Source organism: Echiichthys vipera, assembly GCF_963691815.1.
Source record: "Echiichthys vipera genome assembly, chromosome: 1".
Classification (NCBI taxonomy): Eukaryota; Metazoa; Chordata; class Actinopteri; order Perciformes; family Trachinidae; genus Echiichthys; species Echiichthys vipera.
Genome location: NC_139826.1, coordinates 25522237 through 25542558, shown reverse-complemented (window position 1 = coordinate 25542558; position 20322 = coordinate 25522237). Strand labels below are relative to the sequence as shown.

General features: G+C 41.4%; 1 protein-coding gene across 3 annotated transcripts in view; it reads left to right on the top strand.

Annotated features, from left to right (window-relative positions):
- Positions 1–20322, top strand: part of sox6 (SRY-box transcription factor 6) — a 136260-nt gene that overhangs the window by 24416 nt on the left and 91522 nt on the right. For all 3 annotated transcript variants that reach the window (XM_083918205.1, XM_083918203.1, XM_083918204.1), the window contains exon 3: positions 4529–4579. In XM_083918205.1, coding sequence (XP_083774331.1) covers positions 4545–4579 — 35 coding nt within the window. In that variant the 5' untranslated portion in view covers positions 4529–4544. The remainder of the gene's footprint in view (positions 1–4528; positions 4580–20322) is intronic.

The following is a 20322-nucleotide window of genomic DNA, read 5'->3' as shown; positions in this document are numbered from 1 at the left end:
CAGGTTGAAACGTTGCTACCTACAACTCTCTAACAGGCTCATACTCTTTCTGTGGCAGCATGTGTGATATTTAAAAGATAAACTGAATATGTAAGTCAGAAATTAGTGGACAGAGAAGAATAAGTTCAGAAGGTTTTGAAGGTTCAGAAGACTTAAACCAAGCATTAGCTGGTCATTCTGTGCAGAATAGGCTCATCTAGTAGTATACACACTGTACGATCCATTGCTTTTTAGTCAAATTTGTTTGATCTCTGTGTTAATATCAAGAAGCCTCTAATCTCGACCCATTAGCAACTGCTGTCATTCAGACACACGGTGTCGGCCTGATTTAAATAAAATGAAATGAAGATAGTTGTTTCTGGTCCCTTGGCTTCACTCATTGCCATAAACATATGCTCTGTGCCCCGCTTCTTTCCATCTTATTTATGACTTTAATTTGTTGTGGGGGCTGCGCAAGAAATCAAATTTAATCCAATCCTCCCAGGGACCCTGTCATATAATAACATGGTAATTTCTGTGTATCCTTTTGAAAAATGAGGAAATTAATTCTTCCTGACATGTTCTAATTATTCCAGTGTGAACGGTGGATGGGCTCCCCTCCTTCCTTCCATCCCCCCCCAGCCCCCTAAGTGTCAGTTGCCGACGGGTGGCGAGGTGCTAATGCTGACCAGCAGCGCGTTTAATTTGAAACATGAGCAGACACCTTTCAACACACCTTCCTAATGTTAGAGTGGCTCACACAAATTAATTCACTACTCATCTGGCAGCTCTGACTGAGGTGTGTGCGGGTGTGTGCATGCAAGCGTGCGTGCATGTGTGTGTGTGTGTGTGTGTGTGGGGGGGGGGGGGGGGGTAGGAGATGGGGGAGGGGGTCAATAGGACACTATTGCCATTAATAAAGGTAACATACGGTGTACCCGTGTGTGTACTACACTGTAGGTGTAAATGCAAATATGTCGGTGTGTGTGGACACGTGCTGGACCAGGTATCACCATATTTCATGTGACTGGGTGTTGAGTTGGCGTAAAGCTGTCTGCTGGGATTTTGAGATTGCTTGGACCGTTTTTTTTCCTCTCTCTGGATCTCCCTCTTCTTGACACAACAGTACCTATTCACACATGGCATTGCTCCACTGAGAGCCGTTATTTAATTAGACTGTCATCAGGCAGTCTTTAGCTTATCACTTCAATTTGCATAGGGACACTACTGGCAGAGACATTATGGAACAAGGATCTTATGTTTCATGTTCAACAGTTAAAAACATAAAAGTAAAAATGTGTTTGTTACAATGTTTTATAAATTCTTAGCAGATCCGACTTGAACTCTAAATATATTATATTATAATAATATAAATTAAAACCAGGCATGACTTTTAATTTGTAAAAAAAATCACAATTAATCTGTTCCGTTCTTTGCTGGCCTGGTCTGTACAGGCAGACATATTGATATCATGGAGAACAAAGTTGGTTAATAATGAACATGGTTAAAACAAAAACGTAAAATAAAAACTGTATTCTGACTTTTGCAGAGTCTCTGTAAGTCAACAGCTCTGTATACATTCGGGCTTCTGAGAGAATAAATGTGTTTCCGCTCTAATTATGGACAGTATCTAAGCAGCTGAGACAGGAGGAGAAAAGATAAACAAACAAAATTTACTGAACTTTGGAGTCGGGTTAAAACCACACGACTGTAACTGATTTGGTGTGTGTGTGTGTTGTCTCTGGGTTGTAGAGCAGAGGGCTCATAGCCGTGGCGTCATGGTGGAGGAGAAGAGAGCATGGCTTTGTGAACAGTGGGTGGGTCCCCCCATGACTCAGAGAGGGGATAGGCGTCAACATGGCCGCCCGGCCCACAGGGATTAAAGCCCCCCCCCACCCACACACCCTGCAGGGTTAATCACTGCCATTTTGGATCCATGCAGAGGGAGCAAATTCACTCTCCATCGCTGTGGAAGAACTGAGACATAAGCCACCAGTTAGGCCGCCACTCTGTGAGGAGATCTGCTTCATAAGCTTGTTTCCATTCTGTACAATAGAGTGTTTTGAGCCCTGGTTTACTTGTCTTAAGAAGGTTGACGTTACTGGATCAGTGCAGGCTCTCTCTTTCTGTATCCTCCTCTTTAGATATGTTTTCTCATATGGGTTTGGTTAAGGGATATAACAAGTGACCTGAGATGTAGTTACTGGTAGGATCTGTGTAGCTAACTTCTGTGTCTCGCTGTGCACCGTGCACTACGTGAGCCTGTTAATGACTGAGGGCTGAGAGTGTTGTCTCGTGCCAAGACCCACATGGCTGCTGGCGGTGCATTAAATCAGCAGTCAATTTGACTGGAAGTTTGAAATCTGGGCTAGGTTAAGGGGATGTGCTGAAGCCGTGTTAATAGCTAGCTTGTTGTCCATATGGTACTGCTTTAATAGAGCACATTTGTTGCAGATGGTGGGAGACTTGGTTAGGCAGAGGCAGCTTTTGGCAGAGGCTCATTCTTCGAAAGGGCTGCTGCGCTGCTCAGACTGGTCCAGGCCAACTTAGTGATGTCTATCCTCCCTGCTTCTCCTTAACCAAAAAGCCTGCCCTTGAATTGTGGCCTAGCCTTCATTTAAAGACATTCTTGTTTCTTGTGTTTGGAGAAGAGCAAATACAATGTGGCTCAGTCACTTTTTCCTGAGTTTGGTCATTTGCTCTCCAAACCGCACCTTTGCTTCCATAGGCTAAGTTCAGTTGTTTCTGACCAGAATGGGATTGTAGACAGCAGGCACAGCTGAGGAAACACAAGCACACACAGAGTGAAAGAAGAAGAAGATAAAGATAGAAACTGAGCAAACCCTAATCTATTTCATTTTTTTCTGCTGCGACTTAACTGTTTTAGTCTGCTGAGGAATTCAGGTGCCTGTAAAATAAATGGATACCCATTCAGATAATAAAAAAGAGCCCTGTTCATCCTGTCACTGCTTATTAGTCTCTGCATTAAACATGATACTGCTTCTATTCCTCTAAGTAATTTCTAGTTTGCATTGTGTAAATGTGTACTAGAATTTGCTTGCATATAGTGTATGTTCAGAGCAATTCACATTGGTGCTGGGAATTGTTTTAGTTTGTGTGCGCCTGCTTTAAGAGTATGTGTGCTTTTTGCACTCAGAGAAGTGAGGAGACACGCTTCATCTGCTCTGCACTGTTTGACGGTTGTTTTCTCAAGTTGTCACTGGCTCGGTGTGCTGTGGCGTGGTGATGGTATTATGTGTGCTGGGCCCAGCTGAGTGGAGAAAAGAGTAGAGCTGCAGCAGCGCCCCTAGCTTTGCCACTCCCACCTCCCCAGACACCTTATTGTGAGAAAAGTCTCGGCTGAGCCCTCTGGGCCTTGTGGATCCACTGCCTCGCTAAGTGCTGGCCAGACTGAAAGGCACAGTGTCCTTGGGCCGAGCTCATTCTTTCCATTCTCTCAGAGGCTTTGTCTCATAAGCCACAAGAGTAAGAGGAGAAATGCCAAATTACACCCATGTCACTAAAACTTAAGGTGTTAAAGGGTGGAGATTTAATGTGCTGTTGCATTTAATATCATACATACATACATCATAATATAATGTAGATAAATATTTTTATCTGCAGACTTTCAAGCTTTTAAATTCTTAAGTTATGATATTGAAATGTTGAATATCATGTCATAATGCTGAAAATTGTATATGCAATATATCCTTGCCATATTCCAGTAGCTGGGTATCTTTTATAAGGCAAGTTGTGAGATCTGAGAGACATTTAAATTTCAGCCACAGACAAAAGTTCCTCTCACAAATCTGTTTTCTGGAATCACTGCTCAATTTTACCACCACAAAAAAAGCATATGGAAGTCCTAATCAATTTCCAACCAATCTTAACACAGCAAAATTGTATATTATACAGACCAATAACATAGGCTAATGAAAACCTGTTGTAAGTCATTTTTAGCCATGTGTCTCCAGTATTTTGTGGGTACGGCTTCTGAACGACCCCTACAAGTGGTGACATCACAACCACATCCTTTTGCCTCATTGACGCTGTAAGTCCCAGCTTGGGTCCCTTGCGGCCGGGCTCCTAGAAGCCGCAGCACCCTCGCCACACATGGACTGCAGCTGGACCACCATTGCCTGCTCTGAACAGACTGGGGCTGCGCTGGGATCTGTGGTTACAGTGCTGGATGTATATGTATATATCTGCACACAGCCGTGGAAAAATACTGTATAGAGATCAGTAGACAGAGTTTATTTGATGCAAACATATCATCAGGCTCTCAGTGCAAACCGATGTTGTATGCAAATCCACTCCCTCGATGGAAAGAGGTATAATTAATGATGTCAGTTCATAAAAAGAGAGGATGGGTTCGTAGCCATATTTCTGCTTTAATTAAAGACATGCCTTATTATAGGAGAAAGATGTATACTCTGTATTTTTCTTTCTTTCTCTCTCTCTCTTTCTTTCTTTCTCTCCTCTTTTCTCCTTCTTCTTGATTATCACTCGTTTCATAGTGAAAATGGTTCTCTGTGATTTTTCCTGCCAGAACCCCACACGCTGACATGGAGGGCTTTCTTCGTAGCAGCTTTTTACTGAGGTTAGTTTCATTTCTGTTATTGCCATTTAGGATCACAGGTCGGGCAGGGGTGGTAGCGGGCTCACAGGGGTTATGTTTTCTGACACACTGTTAGCTTTGTGTGTGTGTGTGTGTGTGTGTGTGTGTGTGTGTGTGTGTGTGTGTGTGTGTGTGTGTGTGTGTGTGTGTGTGTGTGTGTGTGTGTGTGTGTGTGTGTGTGTGTGTGTGTGTGTGTGTGTGTGTGTGTGTGTGTGTGTGTGTGTGTGTGTGTGTGTGTGTGTTCATGTTGTGTTTGACTGTCTGGCATGCTCACTGATAGCCTTCAGTCAGACTAAGCACACATCAACAACTTAAGGGACACCTCCTCTCCCTTTCACGCCTTAAAGGACCTGCAGATCAGGCTTCCTGTGTCTTTTACACTGCATACTTTTGTCTGACCCCTCTCCCCATGTGCCTTCCCCTACTAACCACTCTAATCAGGGATGTTGGGGCAGGGCAGTCGCTGGCATATCTGTCTTGATGCACTGTTGTTTCCTGTTATGTTTCATGTTTGTATTCAACCTACCATAAAGATTTACATTTTTTGTCTTTACCCTTCCTGTGATTCTAATTAAAAATGTGTGCTGTCATTACACACAGAGGAAGTAAATAAGAGAGTGTATTTACCATTGGCTCCTTTCCTAGTCAACCACCTTCTCTAGGCTCCAGTGTTGCTCCCTAATTAGGGTTGGCTCATTAGAAGCCACAGCAGCAGCATCTGCCTTTCAAAGCTGCTGTCAGCCAACTTTACTAAAGCTAATGAATCCTCTTTGATTTCTTTTTCAAAAGGTCACTTATTTGATTAAATTAACAGCATTTTTTCTCTCTCTCTCTCAGAACTGTTGGGGGCATTTTAAAAAGAAAGGACAATTTGATACCATTACTCTCGCTAGTCAGAATGTCCTTCAGGAATTCGATAGGAAAATCTCTCATGCATTTAAATTTATGTTATTTATCTTTAAAATTCAATCACTTAAAGTTGTACTAAAATAAGATTGAGAGTCACATTTATTTAAGCTTCAGAAACAAGCTAGTTGAGTTCTGACAGAATTTAAATTGCGACCAATTGTGCAGTTAATCCTGCAGAATTAAACTGCATAAATTGTACTCAGGGACTTTTTTCATATGCATCTACATGTTTGACTACCTAAAGTTTTTTTCCTATTCATATTCAACAAATTGAAACCGCCATTTATCACTTATATATAAATTACATATATTTAGTATACATTCATGAATACTTGATATACGTACTGTTTGATGCAGTAAACAAATAAAATATGTAACGCAGTAATGTACAGTATCTCTTTTTTCTTTCATGGCTTGGCACCAATTTATTTGGTGTGGTATATTTGATATGGTTTGACAGAAGTTATTCAGGCATACAGCGTGTTACATTTTTGAGAGCGTGCTGCCTGTGCTCATTTCCGCTTTTTTGTAATGGTTCAAAGTGGATGGCAGCATTTAACTTTCAGCACCTGTCGAAACCAGTTTGGAGGATAACTTACTGCACTGAAGATGTACTGTATACAGTATGTTGAATTGGAAAAGGTCTGATGGAAGCATACTTCAAATTCACCAGGAATATTTCTGCATCTGATCTCACTCCTACAAAATAAAATAAACAACAAGAAACCTAACCTCTGACCTTGGCCGGTTCTCAACAATATCCTTTTGTTCTCATAGCTGTGAAGCACTGTGATTATTCTAAAGTAAACACATTATTGCACTGCTAATCCACATCCTTCTGTCAATGTCTTTTTTAATTAAAGGAGAAGCGCCAGTAGAAAGATATCACGCACACTGGCTGGCCTCAACAATCAGGCCAAGATTAAAGGCAAGCTTTGCTTCAGAGTTAGCCCTTTTGCCTGGATAAGACTTGTGTCCTGGAGTAGGGTGGGGGTAGGGGTGAAAGGGGAGAAAAGGATAGAAACAGGGGTGGATGGATGTGGCAGTTAAGACATTCCTCCAGTGAAGAATCCCAGTATCTTTTCCCAAGCAACTGAATTAGGTCAAAGGTAGGCTTACTGAACATGCTCATACATTTCTGCTTCAATGTGCAGATGTTATTGACTTTTAATACTGCGTGTCATATCTCAGTAGCACACCGGATGGACCTGTCATTATTGTAATGAGTCACAGGCTTGGTTTTGAGTCATACACACAGTGAGTTTTAATTGGTGTTAAAGTGCTTATACACGGCTATCGTGAAAAACACAGCAAACTCTTCAGATGTGATGGGGGGGAAAAGTCTAGTGTAAGTCTTTGTACTGTCTCATAAGACAGTCTCTTTAAAATTCCCAATATTTATAAAACTAACGCAAAAGTTTTCTGAACTACAGTATACAATGTGCACAGTGTCTTTAATAGCCAAATGTTCGTGCTTTTGTTATTGTAAGCCTCACGATTTTCTTTTTGTTGAAAGATGTGTTTTCATTGTGGATCAATTTTTTATATGTTTATGGAAGACGTTTAACAGGTTTTTGTTTGTGTAGTCAAAGAGACTGAGAAAACGAGTGAGAGAAAAAGGGGAAGGAAGAGTGACAGTATACAGAGATGTGAACAGAGGGGGAGAGAGAGCGAGACAGAGAGAGATGAGCAGAGAAAGAGAGAACGATGTCTTCAGTCTCTCTACTCCCAGTGGGCAGGACCTCCCCCTACATTTCTGCCATTATTTGATGTAATGAAAGGAGAAAGTGTGTAACATTGAGATTGTTAATTAATTTAGTCTAACAAGATGAAGATAAATGAAACCCACTGAAGGTTGACTAGGCTAAGGGGCCCACTTAGCATTCCTCCTGCCCTCGAGCTCTGTCTCTCTCACTCCTTTACAATGGAGAACCGCTAATAGGTGCAGCAACGTGTTTGTACAAACCCGCTGAGCTCTCACCCAGCAAGTTTAGATGAGGACCTTTTTGACAAAATATTTCATTTTCAGCCTCTATTTATCATAATCTTCTCTCTAGGATATTTTAATTTCCAAATGGCTTGGCTGCATTTGTAATGCAGTTAGTTTTTGAGTATAGAAATGCAATTATCTAATTGAGTCATCTTGACATGTTGGATAAAGCTCAACTGACATACATGACTTGGGAACTTAATTGACTTTTTAAATATATGCATAGGAGCACTGGTCAAATGTTAATACATCATTTTTTGCGGACACCTTGTAAATCTTCTTGAAGATAACAAACACACCTTTTATTATCTTCTGCTAGAGATCAGTTGTATTTTTTCTGAAATGGCGGGAGGTTATATAAATGGCCATTCTCTCCAGCAACTATGTGGCCCCTTCACATGAGTCTGTGTGACTACCAGCCTTTCACCATATGAATAGTTCTTCTCTAATGCGGCTTGGGGGCTATTTGAGCGGCAGGACAGACAAAAAGCAAAAAGGACTTTTTTTTTTTTTTTTACAAAGCCAGACAGTTGTCTTCATCCAGAGCCCTTACAAGCAAATCAGTAGTCTATCGAGGTCCTTCCTCAGTGGACACTTTGTACAGGATCTTCATGGCAGCACAGACCAATCATTATGGTGCCCATTCTTTGCTCCCTTAGTTCTCAAGTCATCAACAATGGGTTGTTGATTGTATGGAAAACACCAGAACAATTACGTCCTCTGTTTTGGTGGCAGGGCAGCGTTTTAAAGTGCAATCCTCGATAATGGCCTCATTATTGTTATTCTTGGAGCAGGCCTGAGGAGAAAGAAGTAGCTGCCTGCAGTACGTCATTATTTCGTAAATTTCGATTAGCTCATCATGCTGTCTCCTGGCAAACAGAATCATAGCTAATTAAAAGTGAGCGAGCGCTCTTGCCTGTGACTTAAAAGGTAGCACTCGATAGGCTGTTAATATGAAAAAAGTGGTTAAAAAAGGAGGATTAGAGCCGTTACCCTGGTAACTCCAAGTTCCATCTGCGAGGGAACAATGAACTTGTGTTCCTCCACCACCTATGCTTGAAAAAACAGAAAGCGAGGAAGTGAGTGCTCTGAAAGGACAAGACCCTTTTTAACAACAAAGTGGGATCCAGGCCTAATAGGCTCTTTGGTGTGAGCTGTTAGGCGAGATCACTGGGGGATAGAGGAGCAGAAAGGTCAACGTGTAATCCTAGGACAGTGAAGGTCGTCCCAGATTTTTACAATAGCAGATTGTTCCTAAATCCATATGTCTGCCCGAGAAAGAAAACCTCAAGTTTGTCCAATTTTAACGATTTTAAAGAGAACGGAATTGACGGAAAAGGCTGCTTACAGTTCTCCTTGTAATAAAGGGGGTTACATGTCCCAATGCCAAATGTACACATCCCTCATCTGATTAAATAAACACAAACAGGATGCCAAAGAGTTGGGCCAATTAGACAGAAATTCAGAAGCTGTTGGAAATGTCTCTTGCATCTCTTTTTACTGGTCCAACCAATTCTGCATTGGGTTTTGGCACCTCAGCTCAGTTGAGAACAACATGAACTCCATGAATCTTAAAAGATACCTTAAAGGTCCCATGTTATACTAATTTTTAGGTTCATACCTGTATTTAGGGCGTTCTGCCAGAACACCTTTACATGCTTTACTGTCTGTCTGATATGTGTGTCTGAAACACTCCATTTTAGCGCCTGTCTCTTTAAAAACCCCTCCAGAAAAAGCCCAGCCCACATCTACCAGTCCTGTGCAACGTAGTCTCTGAATACAGACTGTGTACATTTCTCTGTGGACTGAGTGTTTTGATAATTTTATAATATTTATACAGCACCTTCACCTGCTTTATAATTAAAAAAAAAAAAAAACTTTGAAATTTTACTTTTTAAAATATAGGACCTTTAATATTGAACCAATGCAATAACCATAGCATAACTGCATTTATTTATCAGCTTCTTTGATATTACATGTATTTCAGTTAAAGCATTAAACATTATGAGAGGGGAATTGGTGATGAAAATACTGGTTGTCGTGAGTAATGCATTTCTATAATATTCTCTTCATTTTGACCAGCATTCAAACAATTTTCTTGAGCATTACAAAATAAAAGTGTTTGATGGGCTTATATTTAAGAGCTGCTAAAGAGCTGCTACTCTGAAAAGGAATGCTCCCACTCTAAAACACTGCTGAGTTATAATGATCCATGACTATGGTGGAGTATGTGTTTCTCTTTGAGTTTTATGTCCCTTATTACAGCTGCAATACGTCTGCTCACATTAAGCTAATTTATGGCTGAGGCCAGCGTAACAGCAGTACAGGTTAATGAATTTGGCATTACTAATTAAACGTTATTGAGGGATGAATATGAATCCTGTGGTCAGAGGGGATGGCAGAGAAAGGAGGAGGAGAGGAGAACTGGACAGAGGACTTTCCTCTTTCCTGCAGTAACTCCTTTGGGTCGCATTCACAATGAGTAAAACATAAGGAGTGAATGTGACGACAGGACAGCCTTTGAGGTGAAATGGAGGACAGCTTTACTTCAGCGCAATGCCCTGTCACAATACTTGATTAGATTCTCTGATTAGATGCATTTGAGAAAAATGTATACAATTGTATGTAACTGCACAGAAGGTATTTGGGAAAATAAGACCAAAACCAAAGGCAGGCCATTTTCTCTGTATTTACATTTCTCTATTTGCTGTGACATAAAGTATTGCAGGGTAAAATGATAAATAAACAGCTAAAGTGAAGTGAAGTTGAGGATCCTTCTGTTCAATACAGTGCAGAACGTATCCCTTTTCACACAATTGTTGTCAAGCTATTATTTCAGTAACCTCTTGAAAACAAGAATATAAAGGCCTCGTTGCACGGCCTACTCAGGCGAAGAGGGATGATGGTGACAGTGTGGAATATTCAGCCTTTATTGAACTGCCCTCTGATGCACTCTCTCCAGGACCGGGCTGTGAGAGTGTTGTGGAAAACTATATTTCTCTGAATTCTTCATACTGGATCGGTCAGTGTTCTAGAAATCTTAAAAAAATGTTACTAATCTAATCAGAATGCTTTCAACAGTGACTTCATGTAACAGTTAACTCTACATCATGTTACAATAATGACAACACAACTGAAATTACCGGTGATCAAGGTTTGTAAACTATACGTGTAGTTTTTTTTCATTTGAATATATGCAAGTGACTGAAATATTTCCAAATCTGTTAAATTTCATGAGGATTTTTTTGTTGTTGTTACACAGTCTCAAAGCAGGCTGTTTGAAGTACTCTCACTTCCAGCACCTCCTCCTCTTCCACTTCCTTACCTCCTATCTGGATGACATAGACATTTTTTTGGAGCTTCTTATAATATTGGCTTGAAGCACCCTTTTTTCACGTGTGTATTGTTAATAGCTTATGTACTACACAAGCAGTCAAAATCCTATTTTTCCTGCCACTCTTTCTTTAACTCTCTTTCACTCTCAGTAGCGTCTCCAGACTCCATGTCTGAAATACTCTCCCTGAGAGCTAAGCCTTTCAATTTAGATTTCAATTATCATGTTAGTTTTGTGATTAGACTTTAGTCCTCCAGGAATCAGACCTCTCTGCTCCTCTCTATTCCACTTCCCCTGCAATCACATCCCATCTGATGAATTGCGCATATAATTACGGAAGTTATTGAATATGCAGATCACTGCTGACTCTTGGTGTGCGGTTCATAATGCGTCAACTCTAACTGTATCAAACAAGGGTCTCTGATAAAGTCCCACTCTGATAATGAGAGAGGGCCAATGTATGCTATTAGTCAGAGATAACAGACACCACAAAGGCTGAGACTCAATTAAAACAGAGCTACGCTATAATCTGTGTGACTGTGTGTGCTCCTAAACAGCACTCAGTGTAGGGACTTGGCGCTGGGCACAGTCAGCTCTACCATTACAACCAGCATAACACAGACCAGTCTGAGAGGCCAGCTCGCCTGTGTGTACAAGGTGTTTATGAATCAACCCAACATGAGGTATTTCCCCCATGTTACAGTATGTTGCTACCATCGTTTTACACCCCGTCCCATGATGCAATCCCTTAGAGCTTTTCAGGAGAGGGGAGTGAGGCACTTTACAGGCACACCCACAGGACGGGGTGTGGGAAGTTTTGAAACTTTTGATAGCTTTTAGAGAGCTTTCTTAAAACCTGGCTTGCAGGCAAAGAGGAAAATGTTTGCATTTTGCTTTCAAGATGCAGGGGATTTGTTACTTGCTCTTCAATAGGTCCAAAAACAATACTATTTTTTTATTTAAAAATAAAGCTTGTCTTACAGGGTTCCATACAGTAACTTAAGCTCACACACAATTGAGAATACAGGGAAACGGAAGAAAGTGGGTCCTGTATTTTTAGCCTGAGCTCTAGTGATGTAGCTGCCATTTATAGCTGATATACCAGGATGATACTGGACGGCTGCCCTGCTGACACCAGAGAGGAGGGTTTATAGGCCGCATAAACTCTGCACAACACAATCTCTGACAGACATAAAATAAACAAATCAAATGTAGATACATTTTATTCTGCTGACCTATTTCATTGACAAATAGGTATTTCTTAAATGCTTTACACAATGGAAGTGATCTCAAGGTGCAGACCTGTGTCCCTAAAGTAAAAAAAACAAACAATGAAAATATCAAACATGTATAATTGCATACGTGTGTGCATGACAGCATTCATTTAGATACTTTTGGGTTCTTTTTGACCACACCCAACTAGTTGATTTATTCATGCAAAACACCTTCTGCCTCTTACCACATGTCTCTGATTGGCCATTACTGTTTTTCTGAGCGGAGTCTATTTAAGTCTGTAGAATTACATGTGCTGTAAGTTCTGCTGACGATGGTCCAACGACCACCCTTTTATGCATCTGAATAAATCACTTTTTTGCCTTTTCTCTATAATGATGGGACCAATTCAACTTGGTTACTCACACTTGACACCACCTCTTGGTAAGCAGGTACTCAAAAGTCAAAATATTTTCCACATTGTTAATGAAGGCATACATTTTCCTCACTTATATTTGGTTATTTCATAAGAAATATAGCTTTTGTAATTTTTCCTTTTCAAATATGATTTATATCCATTGAACTGATCACTTACAATTTCTTTAAACAGTATTAAAACAAAGGCACTAACCTGGTATATTCTGAAAAATGTGTTGCCTCTCATCCTGTAGTCACAGTGGCATGTATTAGAAAGCATGGCTGGCGCTGGATGTTTTTCACTGTCATGGCTGTCTGTTGTAATTAAGACTCAGAGCAGGATTTCAACACATGGCACTCTGGCACCCAGTCCCATGTTTATTATTACGTTAATAGGATTGAACATGTTTACACCGAAAGGTGACCTAAACTTTGTTAAGGGGCTTACATAGGAGCTCAAATTGCATTATAGTGGCTGACTAATGGGCCTAGACAGAAAACACATACACGTTATATACTGCGCTTGTGTTCAAAGTTATATGTCTGTTCTGTGGTCTGTAAAGTAAAAGAAAAACAAAAGGGCATGGTTTACCTAAGTGGCCAATGGGATTTGACTGCCCTTTACTGTAAAGAGTGTGTTGCAAGTGCAACGACCTTTGTCAAGTTCCAGCTATTGTTTGCAGATTGGTTACACACTCTACAGGCTGTGAAAGACACATCTGCTCCCGTGTGTGTGTGTGTGTGTGTGTGTGTGTGTGTGTGTGTGTGTGTGTGTGTGTGTGTGTGTGTGTGTGTGTGTGTGTGTGTGTGTGTGTGTGTGTGTGTGTGTGTGTGTGTGTGTGTGTGTGTGTGTGTGTGTGTGTGTGTGTGTGTGTGTGTGTGTGTGTGTGTGTGTGTGTGTGTGTGTGGTCCCTATCTTCTTATCAAATATTTGCCTGGCCTTCACTCCTTATTTGACTTCCATTCTGTTTACTTTGTTTATTCAAATCTATCTCAGGCAGATTGATAATGTTTCCATGAAGTTTTTGTTGTCTATGTTTGCATTTATCTAATGTATTTATTTTTTATGGTGATTAAAATTCATGTTCATAGATATGATGCTGATATGGATATTTCCCCCATTATTTAAGTTTGTTAGTGTTTTGAAAAGGCACAGTAGGAATGGTGGTATGATACCAAGGGATTGTAAAATCGTAGGTCAGCTCTGCAGACAATTCCCTTTAAGCTTTCAACATCAAATATAAAACCATATTTGTTTAATGTGATTTTGATTGATTCCCTGATTGAGATTCAAAGGCTGGTCATAAATGTTTCAGGACAAAGGGTCTCTTTGTGTGAATGGGGCCCCAGATGAAATGGAGGAGTAGTTTGAGATTACCAGATTATTTCCTACTAGCCCAGTGAGTGAGGCAAGGCAAACCGCAGCCCTGCGCCGTGCTGTGCTGAGGCTGAACATAATGAGTCTGGTGGCAGGGAACCACAACAGAGCTGGGGCAGAGGCTGCCTGGGAACCAGAGGCCCATGGCCCACAGCCAAACACACACACAAATCCTGCCGCACACTTGTGGCTTTTTAAGAAAGCAATTTAGTTAATGATTTCATTTTGAAGCACTGTCATGATGCGTCCTCGGAGCGAGCCAAAAAAAGAATAAAGGAGAAAAGGTATTAGTAAACACAAGCTTCCCCCCGACAGCCACAGAGAAAAATAACATACAACTGAGCGTAATGTGCCATTTGTTGTGAACACAGCAAAAAAACACTTGGGCTAGATTGTGGTAGGTATATCACTTGCAGCTCCTGCTTCCTTTTTATGCGTCACTTTGGACAAATGCAGAGAAGAGTAGAAGCACAGTACACGGGTCAGACACAGCAGCATCGACTGTTGAGGCATTTTGACTTTTAGTTAGCGTCTAATCCACTACAGTGCCCTCTTCTCCAGAGTGGAAATACAGCACATTTTTCTGTTCAACCATGACTGTCAGCTCTCTGATTTTATTAGGGCTATGTTTCACATTCATTTACTCAGTGCCGGCCCATGAATGAAACCATCTTAGCATTGCTAAAACAGCAGCTTGTACATGTCTTCTGTGGACCAAATTTTTGGGCAATTACTCAGATCAGTGGCTGGGGTTTCTGGTTTTACTCTTTAGATCTCATTTTTCTCCAGTCTCCCTCTTCTTTTTTTTTTTGGATCAGCCGTCAATCATTCACTGTAACTTTTAACCACCTCCAAACAGGGCTGGGTGCCAGCCATTCATTTAGACCTTCACTTTTGCTCGGCTTCTTCCTGTCCAACCTGTCAGAATGACACACACTGTTGACCATGCTTTCTATTCAGCACTGGCAAATTAATTGGTTTCAGTGGTTTAAATCAGCAATCAATGTCAGTTTCCCAACATAATAAGCCTTAATCATAAATCTTTGAGGTGTGGCTTGCCTGACCCCTATTCATCATGGCTCTGCTAGATGGCCTCATCTGGGTGGAGCAAATGAACTACCCCTGTTTTGATTTTCCAATTGACGTGTCACATGAAACGTGGCTACTCTCTACCCTCCCCGATTCTATCCCAGCCCTTCTTCTTATAGTCCTTTAAAAAAACACAGCGCCCAAAGACAAAGAGGGGAAAGATATCCAGTTGTCACAAGGGGAGACACATTTGTGTGCCTTCACTGGTAGGTGAGCGTTCAGTCAATATTAATTTATTCAGAAAGAGAAAAAGAATGGCAGAAAAGAGAAGGTGGGTCTAACTGTAGCTAATGAGCTTTTGTCCTCCCAGACCCCAGAATAAGAATAGAGCAGCTTAATTACAAGGTAATTACAAGGTAATTAAGCTGCACCCCCCCCCCCCATCCCCCTGCAGAAATTTGTTTTACGAAATGAGAATAAAAGGGGGAAAAAATTGCTTTTCTTTACAATGGACAAATCAAATTTGCCAATTTAGTGACCAGGATTTGTAAAGCATTCTACATAGGAAAAAAAGAAGGAACAAGGATAGTGACAGAGAAAGTGGGCCACTGTGTGTCGACATTCCAGATGTCCAAACCAACTGCAGTTGTACCAACACTGAAGTCGCCAATGATGACCTCACGACGGCAAGACCAAAGACTGAGGCCCATAGTCCCCCCCCCCCACCTTACAGTACAATAAACCCCCCTTCTACTTTCATAAACCATTCACGATCACCAGTGCCCATGCTTTTCCTGCTCCCTGCAAAATGTCTCCTTCATAATTAGCTATTGTTCTTGAGTATTTGGCCAAAAGTCTCTTTTTTTTTTGCTGAAAGGCCTCGCGTTCTTCTTTTTAACTTCCCCTCGCTTTTGAGATTTCTATGCTCCCTATAGACTTATTGTGCATCTCTTTGGTAACTTGGGGTGCATCCTTTCACTTGTGTTTGGCACCCCCCAGCCAGTTCCTCAACTCACTTTTCCAGCAACAGTTAGAGATGTTACACTCAATTTGTTGAAGTGCAACCATTTGCGGCAAACTCCCCAGTGCACAGAAGAAGTTATCTTTATAAATGATAGAATGGACCTGGCCTGAATGGCGCTTTGTTTACTGCTTAACAAAAAGGGGGCCCCACTCTATATTTCATCTGTCACCGTTGCTTTTCTTTCCTTCAACAATGCTCGATTGTTTCCATGAAAATTTCAGGTTCCATGAACAGGAGAATTCTGTATTATTATGTTCCTGCCAAATTCCGATCTCTGTTTTCCTTCTCCTGCTCACAAAGGGCTCATAACTTACTGTCAACTATGAGGCAAGCCACAAAGCTCCACTGTTGCTCAGCAAATAGGGTTGTGTTGGTTGATGGCTTGACTTGCTGTGAGGTTTGCTCTAAGTGCAGCAGCAGCAGCAGCAGCAGCAGCAACAGAAGGCTCTTTGGGAACTCCATGCCCCAGCAGGCCCACAGAAAAAAAAGAAAGTAAAAGAAAGAAAGAGGTAAAATAACAAGAAGCTTTTTTTCCTTCTCCCAGGAAGGGAAACTTTGTCTAGTGAAGGAGACAGCTGAAGTTCTGCTACTGTTAGGGTCTGGTGTGAGTTTGACTCACAACATCCAACATGCTCTTCTTCCAGTGGATCATTTCTGTTACAGAATGATGCGAGTCCAGGAGGGGGAAAAAAAGGCGAGCATTTTTTTTTTTTGGACAGCCATCCTTCATTTGTGAAAGCATACGCATGAGTGAACTTGTGTGTGTCCTGGGGAACTGAGAGGCTGTTATGCCATCCAGCTCTGAGCTTGTGTCCTGGGATCAGGAAAAAGGGCCAAAGGCACAGGGGACCGAAGAAGGAGGAGGTAGGAGAGGAGGGGGCAACGAGGGATTCAATGTGTGAGTGCTCATCGACCCTTCCTGAGTAGACAGACAGGGACACTTAAGCGCTCTCACACCTGCATCTGCCTTTGCCTTGCGTGGGGGGCAAGGACACCAACCATGCTGTCATGGCAGCTGCACAAGTGTTTAAAGTGAGATACAAGGCAGTTCCTCTAGAAGCATATTATTGCAAATAATTTACCCTGCAAAGTAATTATGAATGCACTGCTCAATATGTAAAGTGTGCACTTGAGGTAGCTTGCTTAATTTGCTCTGGGTGGCATCATTTGAGTGTGGATTTTAGCTGTGGTAACTGTGGCAGTTTCTAATAGAGAAGACATCAGGAGAGAGTGTGAAGTGAGGATGAAGTGCCGCCATAATTGAGTTGACTTTTTCCAAGGGAAGGTCAACAATAATGGAGGAACAATTTAAACAAATTAATTTAGACAACTCTCCAGTGACTGTGCAGTAGCTTACCTTGTTGGAAAATCTGTATTTTCCCAACCATTTACTATATTTTAATATCATTATCTATAATTACTTTGTCTGCTGAGGTTTAAGAGATTTAAATAATTAGTGTATCACTGACTCAAAGTGACTTGTAAAAATAATTGTTCTAGCAATATCTTTTTCTAATTTAGTAGTTTTTAAACCTGCACGAAATATACAGTAGACAAACGTGTGTGTGTGTGTGTGTGTGGACTGTATTATACCTGTGTGTGTGTGTGTGTGTGGAGAAAAAGAGGCTAACTGTGTGCAGTATACAGTCTGTGTTACGAGATGATTATGTATCCAGAAACCTGGCTTCTGCACAGCATGGCACAATCACAATGGAGGGTGATAATTTAATTGTGCTAAACGGTGGATTCCGTGTCAATGCTCCTCCAGCTGGGAACTGTCAGGTAGTAATATCTCATTATGGCAGGTGAAGAACCCAGAGGAACCCTACCACGACACCTGTTAGAACAGGAGGAACCCCTGAAGGGAAACACACAGATCATTTTCTCTCTGTCACACACACACACATGTGCTTTAAAGCCCCCAAACTATTTTCTTTGGCTTCTTCATTTAAAAAGATAACTGATTATAAAACGTTATTTTAAAGGTTATTGCCATTGTTTGGAATTTGATTTAATAAACAAATGAATAAACAATTTATTTTTACACTAAGTGCTTTGTGTGGTGTACATATTCGATAGCTCCTACAGTACAATACAGTGACACACGTTGCTTAGTCTCTATTGAAATATCTCTATTAAAGTCAGTCAGGTGCCTATGCTTGGAGAGAGTTTGAAAAATGTAAACACTTTAATATACCCTTAATTATTTGAATACACATTTTATGTGTTTATTTGTGCAGCTTTGTATGTTTATGCATGTACATGAACATACTGTCACATGTTAAAGCCCTTAATCTGTTATCCCCTGCTCTCTTATACCATTAAAAAAAAGTTTTTTTTGTGTTTAATAATTGATCGGATTTTATCTCCTTTTGTCTGCTGATACCAACGAAAAAAGGTGTAATACTCCCCTCCTAGTGGGACTGACCAAAACTTGAAGGTGCAAGACATCAGTAGACACACACACACACGCACGCACGCACGCACGCACGCACGCACGCACGCACGCACACACACACACACAAGTGGTCATGTGGGCTGGGTTGGGGAGGTGGAAGAGAAGATGGTGTGGAGTTACTTATCACCATTGTCTATAAAAGGTAAACAGTGTGACAGAGCAGATACGGCGGGTGAAAGTCAGTCAGACCCTTTTACGATGAAAGGGGAAATGGGATAGCCGAGGACACATGGCCCCTCAGTCACAAGACCCCTTAGATGAGAAGTGCACAACACCCCTCTAATACTCACCAATTAGGCAGAGGTTGTTTTGCACGGTGATGAAACATTATCTCAGGGAACAATTCATGACTCAAAGCATTCCAGGCCATATGAGCTCGTGCCTGGAGAACTCAAGTCCTAATCCTTCAAATGTGTGCAATATTGTCAGCTATATATAGGCCAGTTCTGTTTCCTAGCTGACCCTCCTTCGTCTCTGCCTCAAGTCTTCAAAGTCACTGAGGCTTTGTCTTTCGGAAAATAGGCAGCATTTCATGCACTTATTGATTACTTTGGTTTGTTAATTATCCATTGTTACTGCTTAGTCAAGCATGAGGGAGGGCATCTTGTCAAGGATTTATGAGGTACCTCTTCAGTTCACTATATTTATAACTGTTTAGTATGTTAGAGCACATTTTGGGCAACTTTTCCAGTGAAAGGGATTCAATTATTAATGTGAGTGAAGTTATTTCAACAACACAGGAATATACTGCAGTTGTATGAACAGGGCTGTTTTTCAGATTTTATTTTGCAAGGCTGTAAAACAGTGTAGTTGTATGAGAAAATGTGATCTTATTTTACATGCATCGGTAGTACCAACATTCAGCCGAATTCTCCGTATTTTGCTCCTCATCAAACGTCTTTGTTGTGTCAGTGCCGATCTATTGCACACAAACCCCTTTAGATCTCAGCTCTGTGTGATCCCCACACCAAATATGAGGAATAAAATACCGTATGGAGAATTACTGCCACACTTCCCCTTTTCCCTTTCAATAATATAAGGTAGTATTGTATGGGGCTTGTTGGAGGTGGGGGTGGGGCAGAGGGGGTTCTCCGCACTCTTAAGCTGCCTGAGCGAAGCCCTCCCAGCACTGCTAATAAATTATTAACTCCTGCTGACAAATACTGTTATGGAGCCTGCCGCAGATCTGTTGCATTCTTTAACAAGATTGCTGTAGACACATGTTACAGGAGGATGGAGTCTCCATCGCTCCCTCTCTCCTTTTCTCTCTCTATCCCCTTCTCTCGCTCACGCCTCAGCAGTTTGACTGATGGCTGGAGACCAAAGTAAAAGTGCCTGAGAGACTGAATATTTTAGTGGTAAAATAATACCACTTGATTTACTGTGTAATACAAAGCAGTGCTTTGTTTCACTCAATTGAGGACGAGGTGCTTGTTGCTCTCGAGGCTTGGCCTTTTTGGGTGCATGAATAAAAAATACATCAGAATCTACGTGCCTAATCTGTACAACACACACACACACACACACACACACACACACACACACACACTTCCCCTTCTAACCGTCCAACCCCACTACTGCCTCCTCTACATGCATATCCTGAACTTTGCTCTGACTTTTGATTTTCAATTAACAGTACCCAATTTTGAGATAACTTTCTATTTGATATAATTACAGGAAACAATTTAATGGCTGATTAAAATTGGGGGCTGAGTCCCACTAAAGACACAGCTGACAACACATCCAGGCAAGGAGGCTAAAAAACAGAAGGAGAGGCAGGCAGGCAGACAGACAGGCAGGCAGATAGACAGACAGGCAGGCAGGCAGGCAGGCAGATAGACGGACAGGCAGGCAGGCAGGCAGGCACTCAGGCAGGCAGACAGACATGGGTCTCACACTCCTGCCTTGCCATCTACCTGACTGACTGCGTTTGTTTGTACAGCTGCTGAAACACATGAGATTAGCATTGGCATT